Consider the following 12,874-nt stretch of genomic DNA (forward strand, 5'->3'; position numbering starts at 1 on the left):
AGCCTGTTCATTTCTGAAAGGACTCGAGGGACATATTTTCATAGTTGTGCCTGTTGTTTGTCATTATTCTTCTGCCATACAATATGTAAGAAAGAAGTTTTAATATGTGCATTTAACTAAGTCAAACCTGGGTTTTCATAAAGACTTTATTCTCTTCCACATACCTTTCCTCCTCTCTGAATCCTAGACATTGAGTCTCATTAATGTCACTATTTCTTGGCTAGTCGGTATTTTTACAATGGATTTTTGTTTAAAGTAGGTTATAAATGCCTCAGGGACAGACTATTTTTTTCTTTCTGTGCTAGGAATACCTAGGCCCTGATCCTTATGCATTTGCTTAATTATACTATTGTGAGTAGTCCACTAGTCAAGGTAGTAAAGTGAAGTATGTGCATAAATGTTTGCAGTATTGGCATTCTATTATCCTAAATATAAATGATAAAAACGATAGTTTATATTCTTTACTTTGGTGGTTTGATTTGAGGGGGAAGGTGCCATTCTGCCAATGTGTGGGGATCTTTATTTTGCAATTGTTTGGGTAACAGATTGGCATATTCAGCAGCCTATCAGTTTGCTTCTTTAGTCCTGCCCATTTAAAAAAAAGATGGGTGAACAAAATCATCTTCAGCAAGAAAACAGTATTTCATTCATTCCAGTGACTTTCTGTACCTCAAAATACCACCCTGGAACCTACATATTCACCACTGTGATATGGTTATGATATGTTTTGTACAAAGTGTGCATTGTGAGGTATCATTTGAGAAGCCATGATCTGTTGAACATTATTATTCTGTTGTGTTACCATTGTATGTGAAGTCATGAAGTTTTGCTATGTGTGTATTACTGAAATGTTGTGTGTCTGGGATATACCCAGAGCTGGTCTTTCAGTGGCAACAAAGGAGCAACTAACCCCCCTCCCCAAGACAGATTTATATTAGGACTAGCCAACCATGGGTTGATGGCCTATTAAGTAGAAGCCACTCTCCCAGAGGACCCCTCCAAAAGACATGAACAATAGAGCCCAGAGTCTCAGCCGGGCACATAAACATAGTCAGGTGTCACATATTGTAAGACAGTATTTTTCTATGCGCATGGATTTGGCAGTATAAATTCGAGTCTGTGACATCAGCCCAGGGCTTCTCTCCTTTTCCATCTACTCTGAAGACAAGAACATTTGAAAAAAAAGACCTTGCAGTGGAGAGACCCAGGATGAGCAAGTAATTCAGCCTGTGTATTAAGAACTGTGAACTGCTTACAATGCTTAGTGGGGTGAGAAACTGTTTGATTCAAAACTTGCTTAGTCTGATAAGGTGTAGAATGTAGACTATTTTATTTTTTATGTGTGTAACCATCTTTGACCTCTATGCCTACCACTTATAATCACTTAAAATCTATCTTTCTGTAGTTAATAAACTTATTTGAATATTTTATCCTTACCAGTGAGTTTGTCTAAAGTGTTTGGTGACTCCACTCAGATTACAAAGGCCGCTGTATGGCCACTATCCTTTGATGAAGTGGTGAACTAATTAATAAATTTACATTGTTCAAAAGAAGGTCTTGAGCAGTGTAAGATGGTACATGTCTGGGGTGCAAGGCTGGGGGGATTTGGTGGTGTCTCCTTCTGAATAGTTCATGAGTGGCTTGTCATGCATTCATGCAACTTATGTGGGTGTGTCCCTACATGTTGTTGGCTGAGGGATTACAGCATCTGGAGGATTTTGCTGTGTGTCACTAGTACAGCATTGTAAGAAGTAGTCCTGACTGGAGAGTTAAGGCAACACAGCAGTCCCCCAGTTTCAGATTGTACCACCTATCACCGTTCCCCACTGCCATTTTCTCTTGCCTTTCTTGCTCTTTCAAAAGGAGTCCAGCCAGCTCCTATGTCGGTTTTGAATGACACATCCAAAGTGCAATTTGTACCCCATTTGGCCCATGATACTTTAAAATGCAGCCTATTTCCATCTTCATTAAGAGTAATGTAATAGAGGGGGATCCCATGTCCCAACATGCTTGCATCCAGATGGAGCATAACATGCAATGACTGCAGTCTCCTCAGGCTGCAGCTGTTTCTCAACAAGGCAGCACCAGACACACCCTGGATGGCAGAGGATAGAGATGAACACCGGGGGCAGATAACCCTGCATTACCACGGATCCAGCACTTTCAAAGGGCTCACATGGCTGTGATAACGTGGGACACACACAGTCTCTTCCCCTCTCCGCTATTGCAGGAGGCAATAAAGTAACAGAGTCCAAGCCCAGAACTTCGGGCCACCAGATCATCCAGCGGCCTCCGGGGTATCACAAGCCACCGCCCCCGTCCCCCTCAGCAGCTTCGCTCCGCGTGAGAGGCCCTGCGCAGGCGCGGAGACCTTAGGTTCCCGCCCAGCAGAGGGAGACCGCGCGCACACGGCGCCAGGCAAAGGCAAAAGAAAGCAGCGCCATCGCTGTTCTTTATCTACGTCATGACATCACTGAGCGACGGCGATAGAGGCGGAAGGGGAGGGAATAACAACGGCTCTGGGGCGGGGCCTCCGTTGCTGGAATGAAAGCCAGAGTGGGGAGGTAATTGCCGCCAATGGCCTTGCGAGAGACGCCTTTTCCCCGCCCCCTCTGCTCGCGGAGGTAGGCGGTCCCGCCCCGCCCCGCAGTGAGTGAGAGGCAGCGGGGAAGAGGAGCGCGCGCGCGCGGAGGACAAGATGTTTGAGACTCTGCGCGAGCGGCTGCTGAGCGTGCAGCAGGACCTCACCTCGGGGTGCGTAGCCCCGCCCCGCCCCTCCGCGCGCGCGGAGCAAATTCTTCCGAGTCCCCGCCGGGGACAACGGTGCTCGGGGAGCGCGTGGGGTCGGGCTGCGGGAGCCGGGCGGGACTCGGGGCACGTTGCCCAGCTCGGCAGGGTCACAACCCCTCTCCCACCCGGGGGCGGTTACAGGCTGAGTGCCGGGTAGTGGCTCAAAACCAAAAGTTTCAGCCCCCGTGTCCCAGTCTCTGCCCCGCTGGTCCCAGGGGCCCGCCCGGACGCCGGCGGGAGCGAGCGCCCCATGCCCAAGCTGAGACGCGGGGCGGTCGCCGAGATCCTCCCCGAGGGCTCCCGGGCTCGTGAGCCGAGCTCTGTGTGGGGGGCAGGGGGCTGCAGCCTCTGGAAACCTCCGGGCAGCTGTGGAGGCTCTGGCTGGAACCGCTGCTCTCCGAAAACGCCGCTTCCGGCAGAGCGGTAGGGCCCAAGGAACGGGCCCCCGGCGCCCCTAGCTCTGGGCTGTGCCGCAGGGCATCACCCCGGAGAGCTGATACAGACGTGTCGGCTGGGGCGCCCCCGGCCCGTCAGACCCCCGACCTCCGCCCAGGACAGGGCGCGGGGCTTGCAGCGCTAATGGACTGCAACGCGGGCCGGTGAGAGGTGGCTGGAGGCGCCGGGGGAACGGGCACGGGGTAACTGGCCGTGTTAACATTGTTGGGAGTGGGGGAAACGGGAATGGAGACGTGTCGGCATGTGGTAAATGTGGTTTGAAGGAACTGACCAGCAAAACGTCTTGGATCAAAGTAGCGACTTGATAGGCGGCCCTATATCTTACACTGCCCGCTAAAAGCTTCTTAGCGTCTCTGCCTGTGACTGTCATGTGAGGGGAGGAGGCGGGGAAGGAAGGAATGGCTCCACCCATACTTTAGGAATGGGAAAGGAAAACCAAAAGTAGAAAGCTGAGCTTCAGTTTAATTTGTCCCACATCCTTGTATTTACAGAAGAAAAAAACCACTTACCGGTAGATAACGATGCGTCTCTTTCCCCTCCCTCCCCAGTACTTTATTATTTGCAGTGATCTTGACTTATGGCTGCTTCCTGTGATCTTGTCCAGCCACATAAGGATCTAATAAATGAAAGTCAGTGGGATGTAGGAGTCTAAGGCTTGGTTTACATTTGAAAAAAATTATACAACCTGATGACATAGCTGCACTGAGGTAATACCCCATGTAGATACAACTGTGTCAACAGAAGGGGGTTTCTGTTGTCATTTGGAGAGGTGGTGCTCCTACACTGATAGGGAAAAAAAAAAAAGCTCTTCTGCAGATACTCTATGGTGGCATGGTCTTTGTAGTGAAGGCTACAAAATTATGTCAACTTAACTTACATTGGCAGATAGCCACTGCAGTTATTAATGTGTGTGTGTGCAGATGTGCCTCCTTGTGTAGGTGGTGCATGTACTCACCAGGAGTGTTTATATCATTTGTATTGTCAGTGTGGGGCATAGTGGAACAGGTCTTGAAAGTCAGTCGACATAAGCAATGCAGTATCTACATTGACACTGCATTGACCTAATTACAGTAACTCCTCACTTAATGTTGTAGTTATGTTCCTGAAAAATGTGACTTTAAGTGAAATGATGTTAAGCGAATCCAATTTCCCCATAGGAATTAGTGTAAATGGGGGGGGGAGTTAGCTTCCAGGGCAGCTTCCCCTACTCTGCACAAACCAGGGGTGGGGGGCTCAACCCTCAGCCTGCCCACTCCAGCCCTTCCCCCAAACCTTCACCCTTAACCCACCTCTTCTCCCCTCCCACGTCCTCCCCCTTTACTTTGCATACTGCATCCTGGCTCCTCCTCCTCTTCCTCCCCTCCCTTCTAAATGCTGATTGCTGTGTTCAGGAGACAGGGGAGGGAGGGAGGAAGCGTGCTGAGTCCTCACTCCTCCCTCCTGCCAGGGTCAATCAGCTGGCTAACCCTGTTAGGTAGGTGGGAGGGCTGGGGGGAACCTGCGCACCGAGTCTTTGCTCCTCTCCCCCTTTCTCCTACCTCCAAAACACTGCAAGCCAGTGAGGCAGGGGGAGGAGGGGCAAGGCACTGATTTGTGGGGTCTGCTGGTGGGCCGGGGGGTGGGGAGGAGGAGATGAGGGAGGCTGCCAGCTGTGGAGAAAGCAGGCAGCCAAACAACGTAAGAGTGGAGCATAGCACAACTTTAGATGAGTATGCTCCCTAATTGATCAGCAATATAACAACGTTAAGCGGGATGACTTTAAGTGAGGAGTTACTGTACATAGACTGTGACTCTATGCTGCTTGAGGAGGTGGTGTTAGTAAACTGGCATACAGAGACACTTAAGTCAGTAGGAGCCAAATTTAAATGAGGCCGCTTCTATAGCTAGATCAGTGCAAGGCAGCTTATGTTGAGCTATCTATGTAGTGTAGTCCAGGCCATAGTCCTACCCTCAGTCTCTTTTGAAATTGGATTCAGGTGTTTTTGAAAAATGTTATCCTTTGTTCTTATACTGACACTTGAATTTATAGCAGGGGTTCTCTAACTTCATTGCACTGCGACCACCTTCTGACAAGGAAAAATTACTACATGACCCCAGGATGGGGGACTGAAGCCTGAGTCTGCCAGAGTCCCACTGCCCAGTGGGGGGGCAAAGCCCCACTGCCCAAGGCGGAGGCTAAAGCAGAAGCCAAAGGGCTTCAGCCCCAGGCAGGTGTCCTGTAACCTAAGCCCCACCACTCAAGGCTGAAGCGCTTGGTCTTAGGCCCTGGGTTGTGGGGCTTGGGCGTCAGCCTCAGGCCCCAGTAAGTCTAATTCCAGCCTTGGTGACCCCATTAAAATGAGATTGCGACCCACTTTTGGGTCTCGAGCCACAGTTTGAGATCAGCTGATTTAGAGAATTATAAATTTTCATTGTTGGAAAGTACTCTTAAGGGTGGGAAGTCTCTATCTTTTTGGTCTATGCTTTCTTGGTTCATAAAAGGTATTACTTTACATGCAGTTGAAGCGCATGAGGGATTTTACTACCAAAAACAATGGTGGAGTAGTAATGCAATGGTGGAAAATTCCCAAAGAAGTTTTGTTGGCATGGAGGAGTGGGAATTTTCAAACGTGACTAGGACTGTGGCTGTATAGTTTTAAGTTTTTATGATGTAAATTCTGAAATATACATTGATACAGTTAAACAGGTATAAACTCCCTGCCCTGGTATAAGTTTATCCTGGTATAAGTTCCTCCATGGAAACTCTTACACCGGAATAAATGGTTTTGTTTGGTTTTACGTATGTTGCTTGGGAAGGGTTTAAGCTACCCAAAAAATAAAGTCACACTTATTCTTATAAGAATTTCTGCACAAGGTTTTTATAACTGATAAAACTTCCCTATGTAGACAAGATGCAAAAGTCCCAGTGTAGATGCATACATGGGACTTGTACTCCTAAATCACATTAGATGCATTTGACAATCCCATATGCAGCTGTTTGTACAGTACTGTGTGAGAGAAGAGAGGAAGAGTACAGTCCATGGAAAAATCATTCATGTAATAGTCTTGAAAAATACAATAAGTAGGGAGACAGTTCTCACTTCCAAAATAAACTAAAGCAAAATTGACCTTTATAAACCTCAAGGTGCACCCTGGGCACCTACTGTGTCAAGCTATTTTTCTGTTGTGGTAGTTAGCAAAGACCTGATACTTTTGTTTTGAATTATAGGTTGAAGACTTTGGGTGACAAATCAAGAGAAGCAAAAATAAGCAAGCAGAGGTACTTCTGTATGCTGAAATATACATCTTTGTCTTATGTCTTTATATTTATGAAAACATTGTTTAAACATAGCTAATATACTTTGGCAAAACTATTTACATAGTATTTTACATAATACTGAAATTTTGATGAAGAATATGCTGCTCTATTGACAAGTGAAGTACCTGAAACATATGATTTAATAGAACTCTCTAGTTCCCACTTCTTAAAATTAGCCATTTTTTGGTGCTCAGCACTCTGTTTAAAGATGTTTGCTGTAACTAAATTATATTGTCCTTTATAATATAGTAAATTAAACAGTATCACTGCCCAAAACATTTATGACACTTGAATTTATTATCTTTCTCCATGTGACTCTTAAGTACTGCAGTCGTTCTTATGTTATGAGGTGTTTTTAAAGTACAAGAACAGAAATAACTGCCTTTCATTGCTTTAAAAAATTGATGATAAAGGGATGGTAATTTCAGAAGAGAAATCTTAAACCATTCTGCAGCATAGCTGAAAACAGCATTGGTTATAATGTTTCTGAAGTCAGCATTTTAAAATTTTGTTCTGTTTTCAGCATGAATAAATGGCATATTTATACAATATTCAACTGCAGAAACGTACAATTTTGCTATAGCTGTATACAATACCTCAAATGTGATTTGCAGTTAATCACAATTAATTTTTCTAATCTCTTGACAGCCCTAGATGTACAATATATATTTATAAAGTGTGGTCTTCTTAATATTTAGTATGTGCTGGAAGCATTGTAACATTGTTTTCATATTTAAGTTTATTCTTGCTGATCAATTATACTTCTTATTGACTAAGAGTATAGCCAACGCATTGACTATATGTGCGGTTCAACGTTAAAAGTGTGTGGTTCAATGTTAAAAATCTTCAAGAAGCCAAATAACCAAGCTAAGCCAGTTTTATTGTCTAAAGACAAAGCAATGCGGTACAGGAAGGAAAGAGTAAGTACATTTGTCTTTCCCAGGAAGCGCAGTCTTGCAGCATGTTCAGTTCACCTTACACAGAAGATGTGCTTCCCAAATGCCACTTAAACTAGTCATCTTTTATAGGATGGCTGTTTATAAGCTGCACAGCACTCACTGCTCATATCACTTAAAGTTTAACTTACCAGTTGGTGCCAGCTTTGTCATTGGTGCATCCCTGTACTTCCCCATCTTTTGTTTTGATTGTTACCTTCCAAACACAGGGGCATGAAAATACTCCTTAATGCAAAGCTTTCATACATCTTACATTATTTCCTTGTACCACATTATACCTTTGTTTCGTAACACTCATTCATCTAACTTTTGACAGTTTTTGTATTTGCCTAAGCCATGTGCTGAGAGATTTGTCCCAGGGCACTGTAGGATATAGTCTTGGCATAAGTGAGCAAGAATAAGTGTAGTACAATTAAGCATTATTCCTCTCCCCAATATTAGATTATGGGCTGGCAAAGATTCTTTCCATTTTGTCAGAATCACAGTTTTAATGTAGAGTGCATTAAATGCAAAATCTTTTGGCTTGAATGATTAGTGTCAACATATTAATGCAGAAGTAGTTAAACATAATAATTATGATTTCATAATCTAATTTTAAAGTTAGTACTAGATGTAAAAATTGCATTGTACATTGTCTGTCTGTTTCTAATGAACACCAAAAATAGAGCACTGTTAAGGGGTGTAATGCAGTAATCAAAAAAGGGAAAATGTAGGTGGATATCGACTTAACCATTGAAATCTAGTGGTTTTGTATTCTTTTATATTCTTGTTAAAGTAGATTGCTTACTTAGTATGTTTTGAACTAGACCAAACTAAATGGTAGGAAATGAGGATAGCAGTGAATAATCTTGCACTGACAGGGAGATGCATTGGATGACCTTATTCTCTTCCATTTTTAACTTCTGTGGTTTTATGATTCTGTGTACAGGACTGTTCAGTATTTGCCAAAGTTCTCTGCTGGATTGGAATTGCTCAGCAGGTATGTCCTTCCATTTTCATACTAATGTGTTTTTTCCATGGTTTCTTTCCCTAATCAAAATATTATAGGGGGAATAAGTAGTAAATAAGATCATAAGAAAATGAAAATGCTGTATTGATTGCAGGTTTTGAATGGTGTGCAGTAAATAAGGAAGGGACTACAGACACTCCCTGACTTACGCAAGCTTTCTATTCCAGAACGCCTTGCGTAACCCGAATTTTGCGTAAGTCGAAAACATATAGCCGACCGTTATGCAAAAAAAACAAACCAGAAAAACTATTTCTAGCTTACGAAACTTTTTCCATAAATGTGGATTTGTGTAAATGTGGGGGGCGTCTGTACTAATTGAATGAGGAGGATAGATACATCGAACAGATGCCTCAAACCTAGAGCAGCATTCATCCTGTGCACTGAGTGAAGCAGGAATACTGTGCAACCTTAATTCTGCTATATTTTGAATCTTGCAGTTCTTCTAATGTCTCTTTGCATATAATATATAGTTAAGTACTGTGGATTAGACTGATAATTTACAACTATCCAGTTTCTCATGCCATTGAAGCCCAACTGGTCTCTATGCTGGCGCAGTCTATCCTTGACTAATACAAAAAGACATCCGGCATGCATTGTAAGTAGATTAGGGCCATCAGGCTTTATAGCAGGCCTCTCACCTTTAGTACTCCTTGCTAATTTTGAAGAAATTTTTAAACTTAAATGTTAAAGAAAATATTATTCTTTTATTGCTTCTTGGACTGGAGGGAAAGAATGGATTAAAAAAAAATTTATTTGATCAAGTGGAATAAAAACACTGTTCTGTTGACCCCAAACGCTCTTGCTTCCACTTCAAGAAAAACAATCAACATTACATTGAGTTATTCTGCTATCTAGTTTTTTTCTGATGCACTCAAATTCATTTTCTAAAATATCATATGGTCTGCTCTTTTGACACATCACAATACTGGAGATCTGAAGCATAAATCTGGCAAAATACCTTCACTTGGGGATTTCTCCTGGTTGTTTCTTGATGTGTTCTTAGTTGATTCAGTTGAAATATCATTCAGATCTATGCGGTGTTGTAGCTGTGTTAGTTCCAAGATATTAGAGAGGCAAGGTGGGTGAGGTAATATCTTTCATTGGACCAGGTTCTGTTGGTGACAGATACAAGCTTTCAGGTCTACACAGAGCTCTTCTTCAGCTTATTTTTGCTGACCTGAAGAAAAGCTTTGTAAACTTGTCTTTGTCACCAACAGAAGCTGGTCCAATGAAAAAGATTACCTCACCCACTTTGTCTCATTAAGCTCTATGGCATTTCTAGCTGCAGTCAGATTTTCTCTTGATTTGGAAAACAGCCTGCTGGAGTTCCTTATTCTTCTTCGTTATGTAGATTTGAAGTTGCTTTAGGCTGTCCTACAAGGACTGACTCCTTGACTGTTAAACTTCCCTTTTCTGGACTTAAAGTGTACAAGAATATTCAACTTCAATATATATTTTTAGAATTTTTTATACAAGTTGTTCCTGTGGCTTTCAGTTATCTGGGTTGTCTGCTGCATCCAATTCAGGACCAGTTTCTCTCTAAGACCACAGTAGCTCCAGTCATTGCGAGAAGCTCAGATAATTAACTCTTATTTGGTTGCCCATAATCTTTCTTTAGCAACATGTTCTCTTATGATGCCTATGTGGAGGCTCTACCTTTTTGTGCCTCTGTAGAGGGGTTTTTCCCTGCCAAACGAACTATCATTCACAAGTCTAGGATGTCATATTTTGCTTTTAAAGCTGTGATTCTGGTATGGATGCTTCCAAAGTGTGCTTTGATTTCAGTTGAAATCTCTAACAGACTCTCATTGTCCGCATTTTTTTCCAGTCTCTGTGGTCTTCCTGTTAGGCTTCTTTTTCTATAGTTTGTTTTACGCCTGGTTTACACTACACGTTTAAACCGATTTTAGCAGCGTTAAACCAATTTAACGCTGTACCTGTCCACACTACGAGGCCCTTTATAGCGATATAAAGAGCTCTTTAAATTGGTTTCTGTACTCCTCCCCGACGAGAGGAGTAGTGCTAAAATCGGTATTACCATATCGGATTAGGGTTAGTGTGGCTGCAAATCGACGGTATTGGCCTCCGGGCGGTATCCCACAGTGCACCACTGTGACCGCTCTGGACAGCAATCTCAACTCAGATGCAGTGGCCAGGTAAACAGGAAAAACCTGCGAAATTGATTTTCATTTCCTGTTTGCCCAGCGTGGATCTCTGATCAGCACGGGTGGCAATGCAGTCCCAAATCCAAGAAGAGCTCCAACATGGACCGTATGGGAGATACTGGATCTGATCTCTGTATGGAGAAACAAATCTGTTCTATCAAAGCTCCGTTACAGAAGACGAAATGCCAAAGCGTTTGAAAAAAAAATCTACAGGCTACATAGTGGTGCGTGACAAGTGTAACGGGAAGCCAGAGACTCAAATGGACGCTCATGGAGGGAGGGAGGGAGTACTGAGGACTCCAGCTATCCCACAGTCCCCAGCAGTCTCCGAAAAGTATTTGCATTCTTGGCTGAGCTCCCAGTGCCTGTAGGTTCAAACACGTTGTCCGGCGTGGTTCAGGGAATAGCTCGTCCATTTACCCCTCCCCCCCCCGCCACGTGAAGGAAAAGGGAAAGAAATCGTTTCTTGACTTCTTTCAATGTCACCCTGTGTCTACTGAATGCTGCTGGTAGACGCAATGCTGCAGCAGTGAAAAGCAGTATCCGGTCCTCTCCCCTCCCCGGTAGCAGACGGTGCAGTAAGACTGGTAACCGTCCTTCTTATCAACCCGTGAGTGCTTCTGGCTGGCTTCAGGTGAGGCTGGCCGAGGGCGCCTGGGTGAAAATAGGAATGATTCTCGGTCATTCCCAGTAGATGGGACAGAACGGCTGGTAACCGTCTTCATCATAGCCACTGGGGGCTGAGCTCCATCAACCCCCTCCCTTTCCTGTGTAAAGAAAAGATTCTGTCCTGCCTGGACTATCGTAGCAGCGGCATGCTAGGCTCCTCTCCCCCGCACCACTTAATGTCCTGCCTGGACTGTCATAGCATGGGGAGGCTGCCTCCCCCTCATTTTATCTCACTAACAAGTCACTGTTTCTTATTCCTGCATTCTTTATAACTTCATGACACAAATGGGGGGGACACTGCCACGGTAGCCCAGGAAGGTTGGGGGAGGAGGGAAGCAATGGGTGGGGTTGCAGGGGCACCCCCCGTGAATGACATGTAGCTCATCATTTCTGTGGGATCTGGCACGGAGCAGCTGTGCTCTCTGATACAGTGGTTCTCTAGTACATTTGCCCCATATTCTAGGCAGGACTGACTCTATTTTTAGATACCATAAAGGAGGGATTGACTCGGGGAGTCATTCCCGGGTTTGCTTTTGCGCCCCCGGCTGATCTCAGCCAGGGGCACCCATGATAGCAGCAGACAGTACAGAAGGACAAATAACTGTCATCTCATTGCCAAGTTACACTGGCAGCAGACGGTACAGAATGACTGGTAACCATCTCTGCTATCATGCAAAAGCAAATGAATGCTGCTGTGTAGTGCTGGAGTATCGCCTCTGTCCGCGGCATCCAGTACACATACAGTGACTGTAAAAAAAAAAAAAGCTGAACGGGCTCCATGGTTGCCGTGCTATGGCGTCTGCCAGGGCAATCCAGGGAAAAACGGTGCGAAATGATTGTCTGCCGTTGCTTTCCTGGAGGAAGGAATGACTGACGACATTTACCAAGAACCACCCGCGACAATGATTTTTGCCCCATCAGCCACTGGGCTCTCAACCCAAAATTCTAAGGGGCAGGGGAGACTGCGGGGACTATGGGATAGCTACGGAATAGCTACCCACAGTGCAACGCTCTGGAAGTCGACGCTAGCCTCGGACCATGGACGCACACCGCCAAATTAATGTGCTTAGTGTGGCTGCGTGCACTCGACTTTATACAATCTGTTTTATAAAACCGGTTTATGTAAAATTGGAATTATCCTGTAGTGTAGACGTACCCTTACAGGTGTTGCTTTGAATCTTTTTTTTTAACTTGTATGACTACTCATTCCTTTGACTTGGATCTCTCTGGAGTTCATATTTTCTCTTACTGACTGCTGAGTTGACTCCCAGTTATAAATACTTTATCTGTTATATAACTATTGTTTTGGCACTGGTTTTCTTGAGATAATGAAAGAATCTTATCAAATGTTCTGGAATAATTATATGAATGGATATTTCTTCTGAGAGAGGCAGTTGGAAAAAAAAATCCTTATATACATGCATGTTTTTCTTTGAGATCAAACTAATTTAATACAAAGAAACGTGTGCAGAAGAAGCATATGAAATACATGCAAAAATAGTTTTTATGTATCAGTATGTGTGCATGCCAG

General features: G+C 44.2%; 1 protein-coding gene across 5 annotated transcripts in view; it reads left to right on the top strand.

The window, feature by feature from the left end:
• The first annotated feature begins 2,588 nt into the window (after nt 1-2,588).
• Nucleotides 2,589-12,874, top strand: part of DTNBP1 (dystrobrevin binding protein 1) — a 176,557-nt gene continuing 166,271 nt past the window's right edge. For 3 of the 5 annotated variants that reach the window (XR_003999052.1, XM_030552481.1, XM_030552480.1), the window contains exons 1-3: nt 2,589-2,754; nt 6,455-6,505; nt 8,429-8,479. Coding sequence is in view for 3 of the 5 variants with exons in the window: in XM_030552481.1 (XP_030408341.1) it covers nt 2,699-2,754; nt 6,455-6,505; nt 8,429-8,479 (158 nt within the window). In the remaining 2 variants the exon portion in view is untranslated. Of the gene's footprint in view, nt 2,755-3,934; nt 3,954-6,454; nt 6,506-8,428; nt 8,480-12,874 lie in introns of those variants that run through there. The other 2 variants (XM_030552479.1, XM_030552482.1) reach the window with 2 other exon arrangements.

This window comes from Gopherus evgoodei, chromosome 2 (assembly GCF_007399415.2).
Source record: "Gopherus evgoodei ecotype Sinaloan lineage chromosome 2, rGopEvg1_v1.p, whole genome shotgun sequence".
Classification (NCBI taxonomy): domain Eukaryota; kingdom Metazoa; phylum Chordata; order Testudines; family Testudinidae; genus Gopherus; species Gopherus evgoodei.